This window comes from Salvelinus fontinalis, chromosome 1 (assembly GCF_029448725.1).
Source record: "Salvelinus fontinalis isolate EN_2023a chromosome 1, ASM2944872v1, whole genome shotgun sequence".
Classification (NCBI taxonomy): Eukaryota; Metazoa; Chordata; class Actinopteri; order Salmoniformes; family Salmonidae; genus Salvelinus; species Salvelinus fontinalis.
Window position 1 is genome coordinate 90,612,199 of NC_074665.1, and position 14,867 is coordinate 90,627,065.

Genomic DNA, 14,867 nt, shown 5'->3' on the forward strand with positions numbered 1-14,867 from the left:
CTCCTAGAGATGAATGCTCTTTGGTGTGAAAAGTGCAAATCAATCCCAGAACAACAGCAAAGGACCTTGTGAAGATGCTGGAAGAAACAGGTACAAAAGTATCTATAGCCACAGTAAAATAAGTCCTATATCGACATAACCTGAAAGACCGCTCAGCAAGGAAGAAGCCACTGCTCCAAAACCGCTATAAAAAAGCCAGACTACGGTTTGCAACTGCACATGGGTACAAAGATCGTACTTTTTGGAGAAATGTCCTCTGGTCTGATGAATCAAAAATATAACTATTTGGTCATAATGACCATCGTTATGTTTGGAGGAATAAGGAGGAGGCTTGCAAGCCGAAGAACACCATCCCAACCGTGAAGCATTGGGGTGGCAGCATCATGATGTAGGGGTGCTTTGCACTTCACAAAATAGATGGCATCATGACGAAGGGAAATTATGTGGATATATTGAAGCAACATCTCAAGACATCAGTTAGGAAGTTAAAGCTTGGTCGCAAATGGGTCTTCCAAATGGACAATGACCCCAAGCATACTTCCAAAGTTGTGGCAAAAGGGCTTCAGGACAACAATGTCAAGGTATTGGAGTGGCCAACATAAAGCCCTGACCTCAATCCCATCGAAGATTTTTGGGCAGAACTGAAAAAGTGTGTGCGAGCATGGAGGCCTACAAACCTGACTCACTTACACAAGCTATGTCTTGAGGAATGGGCCAAAATTCACCCAACTTATTGTGGGAAGCTTGTGGAAGGCTACCCAAAACGTTTGACCCAAGTTAAACAATTTAATGCTACCAAATACTATGTGAGTGCATGTAATCTTCTGACCCACTGGGAATGTGATGAAAGAAATAAAAGCTGAAATAAATAATCCTCTCTACCAGTATTCTGACAATTCACATTCTTAAAATAAAGTGGTGATCCTAACTGACCTACGACAGGCAATTTTTACTAGGATTAAATGTCAGGAATTGTGAAAAACTGAGTTTAAATGTATTTGGCTAAGGCATATGTAAACTTCCGACTTCAACTGTATATATAAAGTTTGGACACACCTACTCATTCAAGGGATTTTCTTAATATTTTATATTTTCTAGATGGTAGAATAATAGTGAAGACATCAACACTATGAAATTGCTTCTTCAAAGTAGCCACCCTTTGCCTTAATGACAGCTTTGCACACTCTTGGCATTCTCTCAACCAGCTTCATGAGGAATGCTTTTCCTAAATTAATCAATTCAATTCTTAATTGAAATGCATTCCAGGTGACTACCTCATGAAGCTGGTGGAGAGAATGCCAAGAGTGTGCAAAGCTGTCATCAAGGCAGAGGGTGGCTACTTTGAAGAATCTCAAATATAAAATATATTTTGATTTGTTTAAACTTTTTTTGTTACTACATGATTCCATGTGTGTAATTTCATAGTGTTGACGTCTTCAATAATATTCTCCAATGTAGAAAATAGTACAATATTGAAAAACCCTTCAATGAGTAGGTATGTCCAAACTTTTGACTAGTACTGTATATATAACACCCACTATATATGTATATATATATTGCAGATACTGAACAACAAATAAGCCTAGTTAATGAAAGATAGGTGACATAATTTAAGCAATAGCACAGCTCAACACATTTCAGAAGATGTTTAGAAGTGTTGATTCTTATTTGTGATGTCCAGTATGAGAGTGTGTATATTCATTTTTAAGGAAAAATATTTCAGTGTCCTAAGTCATTGAGTCCTCTTCTGTTTTTAAACAGTTGGTCATTCGAAATATACATGTGACTTCCTCTCTTAGTGATGCTGAAGATACTGTAATTAACATATTAAAAGTTGAAATAGTAATGCTGCAAAACGTGTAATTGTTCCTTCTGATTATTTCATTCATTGTAATTAGAAAGTCAAATACATGTTTCTAGGCTGAGTGCCTCCGTGGCATACAGTAGAAGAAAAAGCTAATTAGAGAAGGAAGGATGTCAGATATGGCTACGTTAATAGAAGCTGCAACGTGTCCTCTCACCGAGAGTGCAATGAGAGTCTTTTGTAATACTGCCACAATTTCCTCTCTTCTTCTTCTCAAGCATCATCGTACACATGGGAGTGGCAACCCAGATTTTGAGAAGCTGCATTATGCATGTCATGTAATTACAATGCATTCAATCCCAGAAGTGATAATTGTGCTGGATTGTATGCACCCTTCAATTGTCTTTATGAAATGTGTGTCAACCAAACACTGTGATGAGTGAAACAAAATCATAATGAAGAAAATAAATAAAACAGAATGTTGGATGCACATTGTAGGTATACCATTTTAATTGAAGTTTTGTTTGGATGTTGAAGTCAAGTAAAAAACTTGAATGAGAGTGTAGCCTATACAAGTAATAAATGCATTTTAAAATCATCTCAACAACTATAAACTCATGGCACATATCTGTTCGAAGCTCATTACATCAAGACTATCTTAGCACAATGTTATGTGATCTTCATTCATAAGTGGGCATCTCCATGCCACGTTTCCAATTATTGTCAAGAGTGATTCATTTCCGAACTACTGTGATAGCATCCATCTGTAGGATCCAATAATGTAAACATTATGGCTATCATTGCTATCAATCAATAAAAAGACATGAGACCCCATAAGACATGTATCAACTGTAGGCTCCCTTGGCCAGCCTTAAGTAGCATCTCTATGTGTAAACAGTTAACATATGTGTGTAAAACTGTGCGTAAACGTCAATCAAAGCTTAATTTCTGAAGCAGTTTTCATGATCTGTCACGGTCAGATAATTATTCAGATCCTTGCACTCTGATATTCCATGACACAAAGGTGTCTGCTGGAAAAAAATCCACATGCAACAACATCATCTGAAATTGCACAACCTAAACCCAGCTGTTACTATTCCACATAAAATAAAATACTTAGCTTACAACGCAATTGAAATAATGAAATACTTGATTGCATGTTCCAAAATGTTGATTTAAAAACGTTCTTGACAAGTTGCCTCAAGTTGAATAGGCTACTATCAAGATTTAAGTAGAATTGAAAATAGTTCGTTTGAATAAGCAAAAAATATCCATGGAGTCGGAAGATGACAGCCCCGGTGTTTGAATGTCCACGTTTATACCTAAATGTGAACTTGTTTTACATGTTTAAATGACACCCTTCCCCCCGAACTGTGAAGGAGGGACTCCTTTCACTTGAACATGTACAAGTTATCTTCTGCTCCCAGGACCTCCCCAAAAGTTTGGCATATAAAAGCCCAGTTTACTCATTTGTTTAGGCAGTAGGGAGGTTCTGTCAGGGTCTGGATTGGAGTAACAAAGAACCGGACACTACGTTTTATGGTTGAAGTCTGAGGAGTAAAACCAGGATTCCCCTTGCCTCAAAGAGTCTACATGTCTAATATTTAGACATGTTCAGCTTTGTGGATATTCGGTTAGCGCTGTTGCTGAGCGCAACAGTACTATTGGCGAGAGGTCAAGGAGAGGACGATAGTAAGTATTACTTTATATGAGATTATGGGACAGGGACGCTCGCAGGAAGAATTGGATAGCGGTAAAAGGATGCTGCGCACCTTTCTTTTGTGTTTGGGATGTTACAAATGATGCTTACCTACCCTGTGGGAAACATGGCGTTAAATTGTCAGCAAACATCATCAAAGGGGCTATACCATTGCTTTTGGAGCTCCGAAGCTCGATGCATTGAACAAGGATTTGATATTGTTCTGCTTCCATGGCTGAGCGTTCCCTTGGCGTGCAGACACAGGTTTAGCGCGCCCCTGCCATCGCTGTTCACGCGCTATTCCATGTCCTCGGGCAAGGGAAATTCTAGCTGCTGCAAAAGCTTGGATGCGCAATGATGACAAGATGTTCAGATGGAATTGGAATGAACTAAACATTTACAAACCACTTGAAAAAAGATATATCGCTGATGTAAATTAAATAAAAATAAGCAGTAAGGACATATTTTTCTGAAAAAAAGCTCAGAACAAAAGTTTTTTGCATCTGAGGCCTATCACCAAAATCTAGGAATTATATTATGAACAACGCAACAACGAATTATGCCTGGACTGGAAAAAGCTCCTGAAAGATTAAACAATAGGAAAGCCACGCCTTATTCCCCATTGGCCTACTAGTATAAATGGAAGTTTGTAACCTATTTAACAAACCAAAATGGAATTTGCAATAAGAAGTTTCTATTGCTTGTTTAAGAATTACTTTAATCCAGGGAGTCAAATTAAGTGAAAATAGTTTAACTATGACGTCTTCAATGGAATTGTCTGGACATCAATTGATCAGATTGGATATAGGGAGGGGCATGTGCCTCTGTAGATATTGTCATTGTGCAGGCTGGGAGCGCCACTATGTGGTAGATATTAACAATTACAAGTATAGGGACCCACCGGAACCCCAATTAGAGAGCCTACAGGCCTGTCTGATGTTGGCTATAGGCCTAGGCTTGTCAGATGTTGGTTATAGGCCTAGGCCTGTCTGATACTAGCTAAAACATTGCTTGTAGTTCAAAGTTCAAACATAGGCTTTGGTAATGATGCATGCCACAAAGCATTTCATTGCATTTGGAAACATTTTATGTTTTCGAGGGGGCGGCTCCCCCATTTTCACCGACCACCTTACAACTCCCATTAGACACCCCCATGGCCTTTGGCCAATGCTGGTCTACTGCAAAGGCAACAACCAGTGCAACACAATAGAACATTCAGTTAATTTATGCCTGTAGTAGGGAGTAGTAGGGTCTCTGTAGGCTACTTTTTCTTAAAAATTCTCTAAATAGGCCTACATCTAATAAATATCTAAAGGATTCTCAAGTTGGGCCTTGAGCTTTTGGGATCTTGGTAAGTCTAGGCCTTGCCAATCTTAGACCTATGTCGATTCATTGAGAGTGGCCTCCTAGGATCCTACATTAGGTCTACAGTACCTATGGCAGGACTTCAGTTTCATAGTCATGACTGGTTTGCTCTTTTCTAGTTTTTTCTGCATTGTCACATTTTTATTCAAAGAGGTTTGGGTTTAGCCTACACGTTAGAAGTAGGAGGCCTTCTGTTTAAATTATGTCACTTCTGATTTGTCACTTCTGGTTTATTTATTTGCCATGTGACTTACATTGCGTCTCCAAAACTCCATCTTCCCAGGTGGATTCGGCAGCTGCTCGTTGGACGGCCAACAGTACAACGATAAGGATGTGTGGAAACCTGAACCCTGCCAGATCTGCGTCTGCGACAGCGGAACCGTTATGTGCGACGAAGTGATTTGTGAGGACACAACCGACTGCGCCGACCCTATCATCCCCGACGGCGAATGCTGTCCTATCTGCCCCGATGACTCCGAGACAGAGGGTAGCCTACTTTTGATGACCTTATATTAATTTATTTAACCTTTCTTTAACTAGTCAAGTCAGGTAAGAACAAATTCTTATTTACAATGACGGCCTAGGAACAGTGGGTTAACTGCCTTGTTCAGAGGCAGAATGACAGATTTTTACCTTGTCAGCTAGGGGATTCGATCTAGCAACCTTTCGGTTACTGGCCCAACGCTCTAACAACTAGGCTACCTGCCGCCCACCTGTGCTTTGTGGTAGTGTTCTGGCGCCGCCTAGTGGCACCAGTTGGCTGCAGTGTTTACAGTTACAGACAGACGGGGACAAACCCGAAAGGAACCGAGCAGCCCTTAGGCTCCACTGCCCAGACTGGGCTGGCCATTACTTAGAATGGACTGTGGATACCTTATTGATGAGAAGCAAATCATGCAGTTGGATATTACTAATGCTTTTCTTTTCCCTCCACCTTAATGAATGGATTAACCATGTTCAATGCTGGAGATGTGGATGTGCAGATTCATTTTACACTCACATCTCCTCATGTATAGGCCTTATCAGCATTAAGCCTGTGATGCCTTCGCATTGCTGTATGGGGTCCAGCCATCATGCATTCATTATCAACACAGTGTTATTGTACATTGAGAAACATTGTTTTACAGGATAGTACTACTACACAGTTCATGTTTGATATGAGTTTATAAGGGGTAATAATAATATTATATTTTCCTCTCAATTGATTTCATAGGTCCCCAGGGGCCAGTAGTGCCTGAGACAGAGGTATTTATGCACATTTTACTCCCAAGATTGATTTATGTCGGTGAAAATGTATTAGTGCATGACACAGGAGGTTGGTTGCACCTTAATTGGGGAGGACGGGCTTAGTGGTAATGGCTGGTGGGAATCAGTGGAATGGTATCAAATATATAGAACACATGGTTTGATGCCATTCCATTAGTTCCATTCCAGCCATTATAATGAACCATCCTTCCCTCTGCAGCCTCCATTGGTGCATGACTGTTATCATATTATTGAATAATGACAGTTCTGGCCTGCTTACAGGCATCATAAATGAGCCCAATATGTTCATTATGGGTAATATTTGTTGAAATGTGTGGTGTATTCTATTCATTTCAGTTCATTCAAACTGTGATACCTTTCGAATGTGCTCTAGGCTTACCATTTGACCTTCCACCAAACAAACGTTCAATGCCTTTATTTGTGCTAAGTATACTGCTACCTCAGTAGGACTACACCTCTCTCATTGGTGCCGCAGTAGGCCTACACTTCTCTCATTGGTGCCGCAGTAGGCCTACACTTCTCTCATTGGTGCTTCAGTAGAACTACACCTCTCTCATTGAAATGCCTCAGTATGCCTAAACCTCTTTCATTGGTGCCTCAGTATGCCTAAACCTCTTTCATTGGTGCCTCAGTAGGACTACACCTCTCTCATTGGTGCCTCAGTAGGACTACACCTCTCTCATTGGTGCCTCAGTAGGACTACACCTCTCTCATTGGTGCCTCAGTAGGACTACACCTCTCTCATTGGAGTGCAGTGAAAGGAGCACTGTAGTACAGCTGATTCTCTTCCTCTTGTTGTTTTCTCATAGGGACCAGAGGGAGGAGTTGGCCCCAAGGGTGATGATGTAAGTTTCAAGTTCAACTTAAGAAATAAGTTTGACTTAAGTTCAACTTGAAGTTGTTTTTTTTCTGTAATTAAATTGTATAGCTTGCTACATGTCCTATGGTTTAGATGTTCCATGAGAGGCTAAGGCAAAACATGTTCTGGTACTGTGGATTAGTGTCATTGATTCTTCTGACGAATCATGGCTTTGCAGAAGTGGTGCTTGAAGTGGAGGTTGGGATTTGAACTGTAAAGGATTGTAAACACAGGTGGACATTTTGGAAGGGGAGGAGCAGGAGACAGTCTGTGGCTTATCTGCTGTTTCTGTTCAGTACAGAATCAAATGGATTAACTACACAGTGAAATTAGGTTCTGAGTTTACACACCTATTGAACACACCTATAGAACATACCTATGGAATACACCTATTGAACACACCTAATGAACACACCTATAGAACATACCCATGGAACACACCTATTGAACACACCTATTAAACACAGCAAAGCTAATTTGCAGTCGAGTTTTTACAGTACAATGTTATTGTAACTGTTTAACTTACACCCGTATTTAAAAGTAAAGGTTGACATTAGTTTCTATTGACAGATACAGATTTTTCAAATATTAAACATATTGACCTATTGACCTTTGTTTGAACGTTGACCTTTGCAACACAGGTCAAATGTATGGATCATTGTTCAATGTAGGTTTGCAGCCCATACTGCAGCCTCTACTCTTTGAGTGGCTCCATCAGCACTTGCATACCAACTGGTGTGAATGATTTTAAACACTTTAAAGAAAAAAATCAACAATGCCAGAATTTCTATTCACAGCTAGTTCATCACTTCAACCAACACTTTTAGGTCTTTACCAATTAAAATATAATTTATTTTACGAAGTGCATTAGAAGATAGGCCTGAATTTGTCTAATGCAGTGCACGCACACAGAACTGTATTTATCTAAGTAACTCAGCCTTGGGTTGTTGAAGGCTGAGCTGTTACTGAGTAGCTGTCTGTCAATATATCTGTCTCTGTTACTGACTAGCTGTCTGTGTATCTGTCTGTCCATCTCTTCAGGGTCCTGAGGGTGTTCCCGGTAACGACGGCATGGACGGCCAGCCTGGCCTTCCCGGCCCCCCAGGCCCCCCTGGACCTCCTGGCCTTGGCGGTGGAGTAAGTAACCTCATGACAAGACAATATCCACTGACTATTTCCTGTGGATATTGTCCAGTTACTACCAGTCTTGTACCAGAGTTATTTACATCCATGGTTTTTACCTGAGAGGAAATATCAACAGATATCTGAGTTAGAGAGCAGTGAGTTTACAGTAGCTCCCTGCTCCCTTCAGCACCCGTGGTGAGATTACAGTAGCTCCCTGCTCCCTTCAGCGCCAGTGGTGAGTTTACAGTAGCTCCCTGCTCCCTTCAGCGCCAGTGGTGAGTTTACAGTAGCTCCCTGCTCCCTTCAGCACCAGTGGTGAGTTTACAGTAGCTCCCTGCTCCCTTCAGCGCCAGTGGTGAGTTTACAGTAGCTCCCTGCTCCCTTCAGCACCAGTGGTGAGTTTACAGTAGCTCCCTGCTCCCTTCAGCGCCAGTGGTGAGTTTACAGTAGCTCCCTGCTCCCTTCAGCACCCGTGGTGAGTTTACAGTAGCTCCCTGCTCCCTTCAGCGCCAGTGGTGAGTTTACAGTAGCTCCCTGCTCCCTTCAGCACCAGTGGTGAGTTTACAGTAGCTCCCTGCTCCCTTCAGCACCAGTGGTGAGTTTACAGTAGCGCCCTGCTCCCTTCAGCGCCAGTGGTGAGTTTACAGTAGCTCCCTGCTCCCTTCAGCACCAGTGGTGAGTTTACAGTAGCTCCCTGCTCCCTTCAGCACCAGTTGTGAGTTTACAGTAGCTCCCTGCTCCCTTCAGCGCCAGTGGTGAGTTTACAGTAGCGCCCTGCTCCCTTCAGCGCCAGTGGTGAGTTTACAGTAGCTCCTTGCTCCCTTCAGCACCAGTGGTGAGTTTACAGTAGCTCCCTGCTCCCTTCAGCACCAGTGGTGAGTTTATAGTAGCGCCCTGCTCCCTTCAGCACCAGTGGTGAGTTTACAGTAGCTCCCTGCTCCCTTCAGCACCAGTGGTGAGTTTACAGTAGCTCCCTGCTCCCTTCAGCACCAGTGGTGAATTAACAGTAGCTCCCTGCTCCCTTCAACACCAGTGGTGAGTTTACAGTAGCGCCCTGCTCCCTTCAGCACCCGTGGTGAGTTTACAGTAGCTCCCTGCTCCCTTCAGCACCAGTGGTGAGTTTACAGTAGCGCCCCGCTCCCTTCAGCATCAGTGGTGAGTGGACAGCTCCCTGGTTCTCTGATCTAAGGCAGGGTTATGGAGGAGAAGAGTTAGAGTAGAGGATGGCTCTCCAAGCTTGTTTTTGGTGAGCTACCCTCCTGTAGGTTTTCACTCCAACCCTGTTCCTGGAGAGCTACCCTCCTGTAGGTTTTCGCTCCAACCCCTGTTGAAACCAACCTGATTCATCTTATCAACCAGCTAATTATTAGAATCAGGTGTGCTAGATTAGAGTTGGAGTGAAACCCTACAGGATGGTAGCTCTCTAGGAACAGGGTTGAAGTGAAAACCTACAGGATGGTAGCTCTCTAGGAACAGGGTTGGAGTGAAAACCTACAGGACGGTAACTCTCTAGGAACAGGGTTGGAGTGAAAACCTACAGGATGGTAGCTCTCCAAGAACAGAGAACCTACAGGATGGTATCTCTCCAGGAACAGGGTTGGAGTGAGAACCTACAGGATGGTAGCTCTCTAGGAACAGGGTTGAAGTGAAAACCTACAGGATGGTAACTCTCTAGGAACAGGGTTGGAGTGAAAACCTACAGGATGGTAACTCTCTAGGAACAGGGTTGGAGTGAAACCCTACAGGATGGTAGCTCTCCAAGAACAGGGTTGGAGTGAGAACCTACAGGATGGTAGCTCTCTAGGAACAGGGTTGGAGTGAGAACCTACAGGATGGTAGCTCTCTAGGAACAGGGTTGGAGTGAAAACCTACAGGATGGTAGCTCTCCAAGAACATGGTTGGAGTGAGAACCTACAGGAGGGTCGCTCTCCAGAATCAGGGTTAGATTGAAAACCTACAGGATGGTAGCTATCCAGGAACAGGGTTGGAGTGAAAACCTACTGTATGGTAGCTCTCCACGAACAGGGTTGGAGAGCCCTGGACTAGAAAGAGAAAACAGAGGCCCACAAATCTGTTATGATAGTAGATAGAAAAGGTTCCTCCTCTTTAATAGTGATACTAGTAGATACTTACCCTATTTTCTAATGAATTGTTTGATGTAGCAAGCTGTTATTTTACCCTATATGACTAAAGCTACATCCCAAATGGCACCCTGTTCCCTATATAGTGCACTACTTTTGACCAGAACCCTGAGTTACAGACAGTGTTATTAAAAGTTCTAATCTATTATAAACATGATTTACAGTACAGACAGTGTTATTAATAGTTATAGCAGTTATAAACACGACTTACAGACAGTGTTAATAACAATTATAACCAATTATAAACGTGACTTAGGGACAGTGTTATTAACAATTAAAACCAATTATAAACATGACTTACAGTACAGACAGTGTTATTAACAGTTATAACCCATTATAAACATGAGTTACGGACAGTGTTATTAACAGTTGTAACCAGTTATTAACATGAGTTACAGACAGTGTTATTAACAGTTGTAAGCAGTTATTAACATGAGTTACAGACAGTGTTATTAACAGTTCTAACCAGTTATTAACATGAATTACAGACAGTGTTATTAACAGTTGTAAGCAGTTATTAACATGAGTTACAGACAGTGTTATTAACAGTTGTAACCAGTTATTAACATGAGTTACAGACAGTGTTATTAACAGTTGTAACCAGTTATTAACATGAGTTACAGACAGTGTTATTAACAGTTGTAACCAGTTATTAACATGAGTTACAGACAGTGTTATTAACAGTTGTAACCAGTTATTAACATGAGTTACAGTGTTATTAACAGTTGTAACTAGTTATAAACATATTTTGTTGTTTTGTCATCTCTATGTTGTATGTATTTAGAAACATCCAAAGCTAACTATTTTTAGAAACAAATTGATCATTTCTTTCCTTTCCTCCAGAACTTCTCTCCTCAGATGCACCACGGTTATGATGAGAAATCCAGCGGCGGCCAGGCCCAACAGGGACCAATGGTACAAACTGCTTTTTTTCTACCTCTGTGCTGTTTAGTGTGGAGAGTGAAGCCACATTTCCAGGATAAATGTAATTGAATTGAATTTATTTGCGTAAAAACATATACAGCAAGATATACATGGGCATTGTATTCCCAGAGGATAGCACATAAAAGTAGTAATTAAAACACTTTTTTCCAAAATGGTTCTCGCTGAGACAGACCCCTTCAGGAACCCTGATAAGAGACCGTATCAAAACAGTGATGTTAACAATATGAAACACAGATCATGTGGACTGCTGCAATGCAAAACTGGCCAACCATTGTCTATTACCAAGCATCTGCAAAACAAATGTCAGAGTTAAGCAATCCCATAGCCAGACCCCAGGCAGACCAGATTGGTATTGGTGTTTTTGAAGAAGATCATGGATCCTGTCGACACAGTAGAGTTTATACTAAGCTAGTGCTTAAACAGTACGATGCTTTCAGGTTTGCAGTAGTCCTCTGGTAGTGATCGCTCACAATCATCAACTATTTTATCCTTTAGATAACAATATCTCACAGAATCACTTTATCTCAATCAAAGGATGTAAAGTACTGCTGCAAATGGATTCATTGATTCATTGGTTGTTGTGTTTCCAACAGGGCCCAATGGGTCCCCGTGGTCTCGCTGGCCCACCAGGAAACACTGTAAGTATCCTCTCATTAGTCATTTGATGTGTTGTCAACAACACCAACCTCATTCATCTCGTTTTTTTTTAACAAATAAACATTTATTTGCGTCTGTGTTTATTATAGCAGCTACATTCTCATGTTCCCTCTGGCCATAATGTGTCTATAGTTTGTTTTAGAGACTCCGCATACATTTCTACAGTATACAATGTAGTATATTTATGTCTTAAAACAGTACGTCTTATAGGGCCGGTTTCCCGGACGGAGATTAAGTCTAGTGTGGGACTAAAAAGCATGCTCATTGGAGAATCTCCTTTGAAAAAGCCTTTTAGTACATACAGCATTAGGATTCATTTCTTTCCGGAAAATGTCCCATAATTTGTTATAATAATAAGTCTTATAGCTTATATACCCTGTGTCATATGGTCTGATCTGTGTTCATGTCCAGGGTCCCCCCGGTCATCATGGCCCCCCTGGCGAGCCTGGTGAGCCTGGCGGTGCTGTGAGTATGCAAACATTACAACTTCCTGTGCCCATCAATATCAACTGACACACATTCTGAATGCATCACTTCCTGTCCATGACCATGTTGTAGTAGCCACCTCCCACACACACACACACACACACACACACACACACACACACACACACACACACACACACACACACACACACACACACACACACACACACACACACACACACACACACACACACACACACACACACACACACACACACACACACACACTGACTATTCACACTTGTGTGTATATTATATTTCAGTGAGCCCTGTCAGTTGTGATCTATAACAGTCATAATAAATGTATACTATACCCCAGTAACCTTTGACACAAAGCAACACACACACACACACACCTCCCTTCATACGTGTTTGTTCCTTGTAGGGTCCCATGGGTCAACGTGGTACAATGGGCCCCCCAGGCAAGAACGGAGATAATGTAAGTTATGTTTTCTTACCTTGTGTTAACTTTCCTTCTATCTCATTCAGTTTGTCAGATATGATCTCCACTTTCCTTCTATCTCATTCAGTTTGTCAGATATGATCTCCACTTTCCTTCTATCTCATTCAGTTTGTCAGATATGATCTCCACTTTCCTTCTATCTCATTCAGTTTGTCAGATATGATCTCCACTTTCCTTCTATCTCATTCAGTTTGTCAGATATGATCTCCACTTTCCTTCTATCTCATTCAGTTTGTCAGATATGATCTCCACTTTCCTTCTATATCATTCAGTTTGTCAGATATGATCTCCACTTTCCTTCTATCTCATTCAGTTTGTCAGATATGATCTCCACTTTCCTTCTATCTCATTCAGTTTGTCAGATATGATCTCCACATTCCTTCTATCTCATTCAGTTTGTCAGATATGATCTCCACTTTCCTTCTATCTCATTCAGTTTGTCAGATATGATCTCCACTTTCCTTCTATCTCATTCAGTTTGTCAGATATGATCTCCACTTTCCTTCTATCTCATTCAGTTTGTCAGATATGATCTCCACTTTCCTTCTATCTCATTCAGTTTGTCAGATATGATCTCCGCTTTCCTTCTATCTCATTCCATTAGTCAGATCTGTAGCTCAGAAACAATGATCATTAGTAAAGACAGTTAACTGAACTTAACGTAGACTTCCTCTAGTTTTCCTCCTTTGCAACTTACACCATAATATTTCCCTCCACTGCATATTGACATGTATTATTACATAAATACATACATACTGTATTCATAATATATACAGTACCAGTCAAAAGTTTTGACACACCTACTCTTTCAATGGTTTTCTTTACTTTTACTATTTTCTACATTGTAGAAATTATAGTGAAGACATCAAAACTATGAAATAACACATATGGAGTCATGGAGTAAGCAAAAAAGTGTTAAAGAAATCAAATTGGGTTGAAGTCGGGTGAATGTGGAGGCCAGGTCATCTGATGCAGCACTCCATCACTCTCCTTATTGGTCAAATAGTCCCTGCACAGTCTAGAGGTGTGTTGGGTCATTGTCCTGTTGAAAAACAAATGATAATCCCACTAAGCGCAAACCAGATAGGATGGTGTATCGCTGCAGAATTTCCAGATTTCCACCGGACTAATGTCCATTGCTCATGTTTCTTGGCCCAAGCAAGTCTCTTCTTATTATTGGTGTCCTTTAGTAGTGGTTTCTTTGCATAAATTCGACCATGAAGGTCTGATTCACGTAGTCTCCTTTGAACAGTTGATGTTGAGATGTGTCTGTTTCTTGAACTCTGTGAAGCATTTATTTGGGCTGTAATTTCTGAGGCTGCTAACTCTAATGAACGTATCATCTGCAGCAGAGGTAACTCTGGGTCTTTCTTTCCTGTGGCGGTCTTCATGAGAGCCAGTTTCATCACAGCACTTTATGGTTTTTGCGATTGCACTTGAAGAAAGTTTAAAAGTTCTTGAAATGTTCTGCATTGACAGACCTTCATGACTTAAAGTAATGATGGACTGCCATTTCTCTTTGCTTATTTGAGCTGTTCTTGCCATAATATGCACTTGGTCTTTTACCAAATAGGGTTGTCTTCTTTTATACCACCCCTACCTTGTCACAACACAACTGATTGGCTCCAACGCATTAAGAAGGAAAGAAATTCCACAAATTCACTTTTAACAAGGCACACCTGTTAATTGAAATGCATTCCAGGTGACTACCTCATGAAGCTGGTTGAGAGATTGCCAAAAGTGTGAAAAGCTGTCATCAAGGCAGAGGGTGGCTACTTTGAAGAATCTAATATATGAAATATATTTTGATTTGTTTAACACTTTTTGCTTACTACATAATTCCAAATATGTTATTTCATAGTTGTGATATATTCACTATTATTCAACCATCTAGAAAATATAAAAAAATTAAGAAAATCTCTTGAATGAGTAGTTGTGTCCAAACTTCTGACTGGTACTGTAAATATATATGTAATTTAATCATAATATTTGCAATCTTTCCATCACTTTTTCATGCATTTTTGTACGTCTACATTATTGTCACTGTTTGCCACAGC

At 41.0% G+C, this 14,867-nt stretch overlaps 1 protein-coding gene across 1 annotated transcript in view; it reads left to right on the forward strand.

The window, feature by feature from the left end:
- The first annotated feature begins 3,276 nt into the window (after positions 1-3,276).
- LOC129863615 (collagen alpha-1(I) chain-like) overlaps positions 3,277-14,867 on the forward strand; it is a 35,517-nt gene continuing 23,926 nt past the window's right edge. The window contains exons 1-9 of the mRNA XM_055935729.1: positions 3,277-3,496; positions 5,152-5,355; positions 6,082-6,113; positions 6,944-6,979; positions 8,035-8,130; positions 11,103-11,174; positions 11,798-11,842; positions 12,273-12,326; positions 12,733-12,786. Of these exons, the coding sequence (XP_055791704.1) occupies positions 3,415-3,496; positions 5,152-5,355; positions 6,082-6,113; positions 6,944-6,979; positions 8,035-8,130; positions 11,103-11,174; positions 11,798-11,842; positions 12,273-12,326; positions 12,733-12,786 (675 nt within the window). The 5' untranslated portion in view covers positions 3,277-3,414. The remainder of the gene's footprint in view (positions 3,497-5,151; positions 5,356-6,081; positions 6,114-6,943; positions 6,980-8,034; positions 8,131-11,102; positions 11,175-11,797; positions 11,843-12,272; positions 12,327-12,732; positions 12,787-14,867) is intronic.